General features: G+C 50.5%; 1 protein-coding gene across 1 annotated transcript in view; it reads right to left on the bottom strand.

The window, feature by feature from the left end:
* The window catches only part of EMH_0028340 (uncharacterized protein), a gene marked incomplete at both ends in the record, with an annotated part of 8657 nt that overhangs the window by 3365 nt on the left and 3782 nt on the right, over positions 1 to 1510 (bottom strand). The window contains 5 exons of the mRNA XM_013494143.1: positions 3 to 6; positions 174 to 329; positions 558 to 624; positions 905 to 1087; positions 1364 to 1461. Coding sequence (XP_013349597.1) covers positions 3 to 6; positions 174 to 329; positions 558 to 624; positions 905 to 1087; positions 1364 to 1461 — 508 coding nt within the window. The remainder of the gene's footprint in view (positions 1 to 2; positions 7 to 173; positions 330 to 557; positions 625 to 904; positions 1088 to 1363; positions 1462 to 1510) is intronic.

The raw sequence follows: 1510 nt of genomic DNA, 5'->3' as shown, positions 1-1510 counted from the left end.
TAAACCCTAAACCCTAAACCCTAAACCCTAAACCCTTGAGGAGAGAATGAAGATGCAGGGTCAGGTCCTAGATAGACAGCCCAAAAACCCTAAACCCTAACTCGTACCAATGAGGCTTTGCTGCAAACCCTAAACCCTAAACCCTAAACCCTAAACCCTAGAAGCAGACTCACTGGTTGATGGTGCTGCGTGACATCTGCTGCTGTCTCTATATATCCATCTGGTGATGCAGCAGCAGCAGCAGCAGCAGCTGCTGCTGCTGCTGCTGCTCGCTTGCTAGGCGGGATGTAGGCTGCTGCTCCTGCTGCAACAGCAGCACGGGCGTACTCCTGCAGCAGCAGCAGCAGCAGAAGCAGCAAAAGCAGCAGCAGCAGCAGCAGCAAAAGCAGCAGCAGCAAGATACAGAGGATATAAAACGCAACGCATCAACAGCAGCAACAGCAGCAGCGGTAGCAGCGAGACCAGCAGCAGCAGCAGCAACAGCAGCAGCAGCAGCAGCAACAGCAGCAGCAGCAGCAGCAGCAACAGCAGCAACAGCAGCAGCAGCAGCAGCTAACCGCCCCGATATTCAGCAGCTCATCGGCGGGGATGTCTTCGTTTGCCGCATCAAAAGGAAACACCTCCCTGCACACAAACCCTAAACCCTAAACCCTAAACCCTAAACCCTCAACTCTAAACCCTAGATTAACACGAGAGATTTCGCGGGCTAAAAGGGTTTAGGGTTTGCTGCTGATCGCTTTGCGCTTGCTCCTGCGGGTTTAGGGTTTAGGGTTTGCGTCTGAGGGTTTAGGGTTTGCGTCTGAGGGTTTAGGGTTTAGGGTTTGCGTCTGAGGGTTTAGGGTTTAGGGTTTACCCAAGGAGTTTAGGGGGGAGGAGCTGCAGCAGCAGCGAACCCCTAAAACACCTTTCTTGTATTTCGGTTGACGATAAACACTTTTGCTGCTGCTGCAGCAGCTGCAGCACGAGACCATCAACTGCTGCTGCTGCTGCTGCTGCTCCTCCTGCTGCTGCTGCTGCAGCAGCATTAACAGCTGAAAGCTTCACGAGGGCCCAAACCACCCAACTACGCGTGCATGCGTTTTTGCTTCTGTATAAAACACAAGGGTTTAGGGTTTAGGGTTTAGGGTTTATAAATTAGGGTTTAGGGTTTAAGGATTTGAGGGTTTATAAATTAGGGTTTAGGGTTTTGAGGGTTTAGGGTTTATAAATTAGGGTTTAGGGTTTTGAGGGTTTAGGGTTTGAGCCCCGTAACCCAGCGTTATGCAGCTCTAACAACGACCTCACCACCTCTAGGGTTTAGGGTTTACAGATTAGGGTTTAGGGTTTACAAACGAGGGTTTAGGGTTTAGGGTTTAGGGTTTACCTGCGCCAAGCCTCTCTCAACAACCCCAAAATATCTCGCTGTGTAAACCCTTCTACCGAGCATAGAGAGCCGTATTCTCCTAGAACCCAGCTAGCAACCTAAACACAAACCCTAAACCCTAAACCCTAAACCCTAAACCCTAATTTG

The sequence above is a fragment of the Eimeria mitis genome, genomic scaffold (genome assembly GCF_000499745.2).
Source record: "Eimeria mitis Houghton genomic scaffold, Emh_scaff1052, whole genome shotgun sequence".
In the NCBI taxonomy this organism is placed as follows: domain Eukaryota; phylum Apicomplexa; class Conoidasida; order Eucoccidiorida; family Eimeriidae; genus Eimeria; species Eimeria mitis.
The sequence above is the reverse complement of the archived record's forward strand: the minus strand, read 5'-3'. Positions and strand labels throughout refer to the sequence as shown.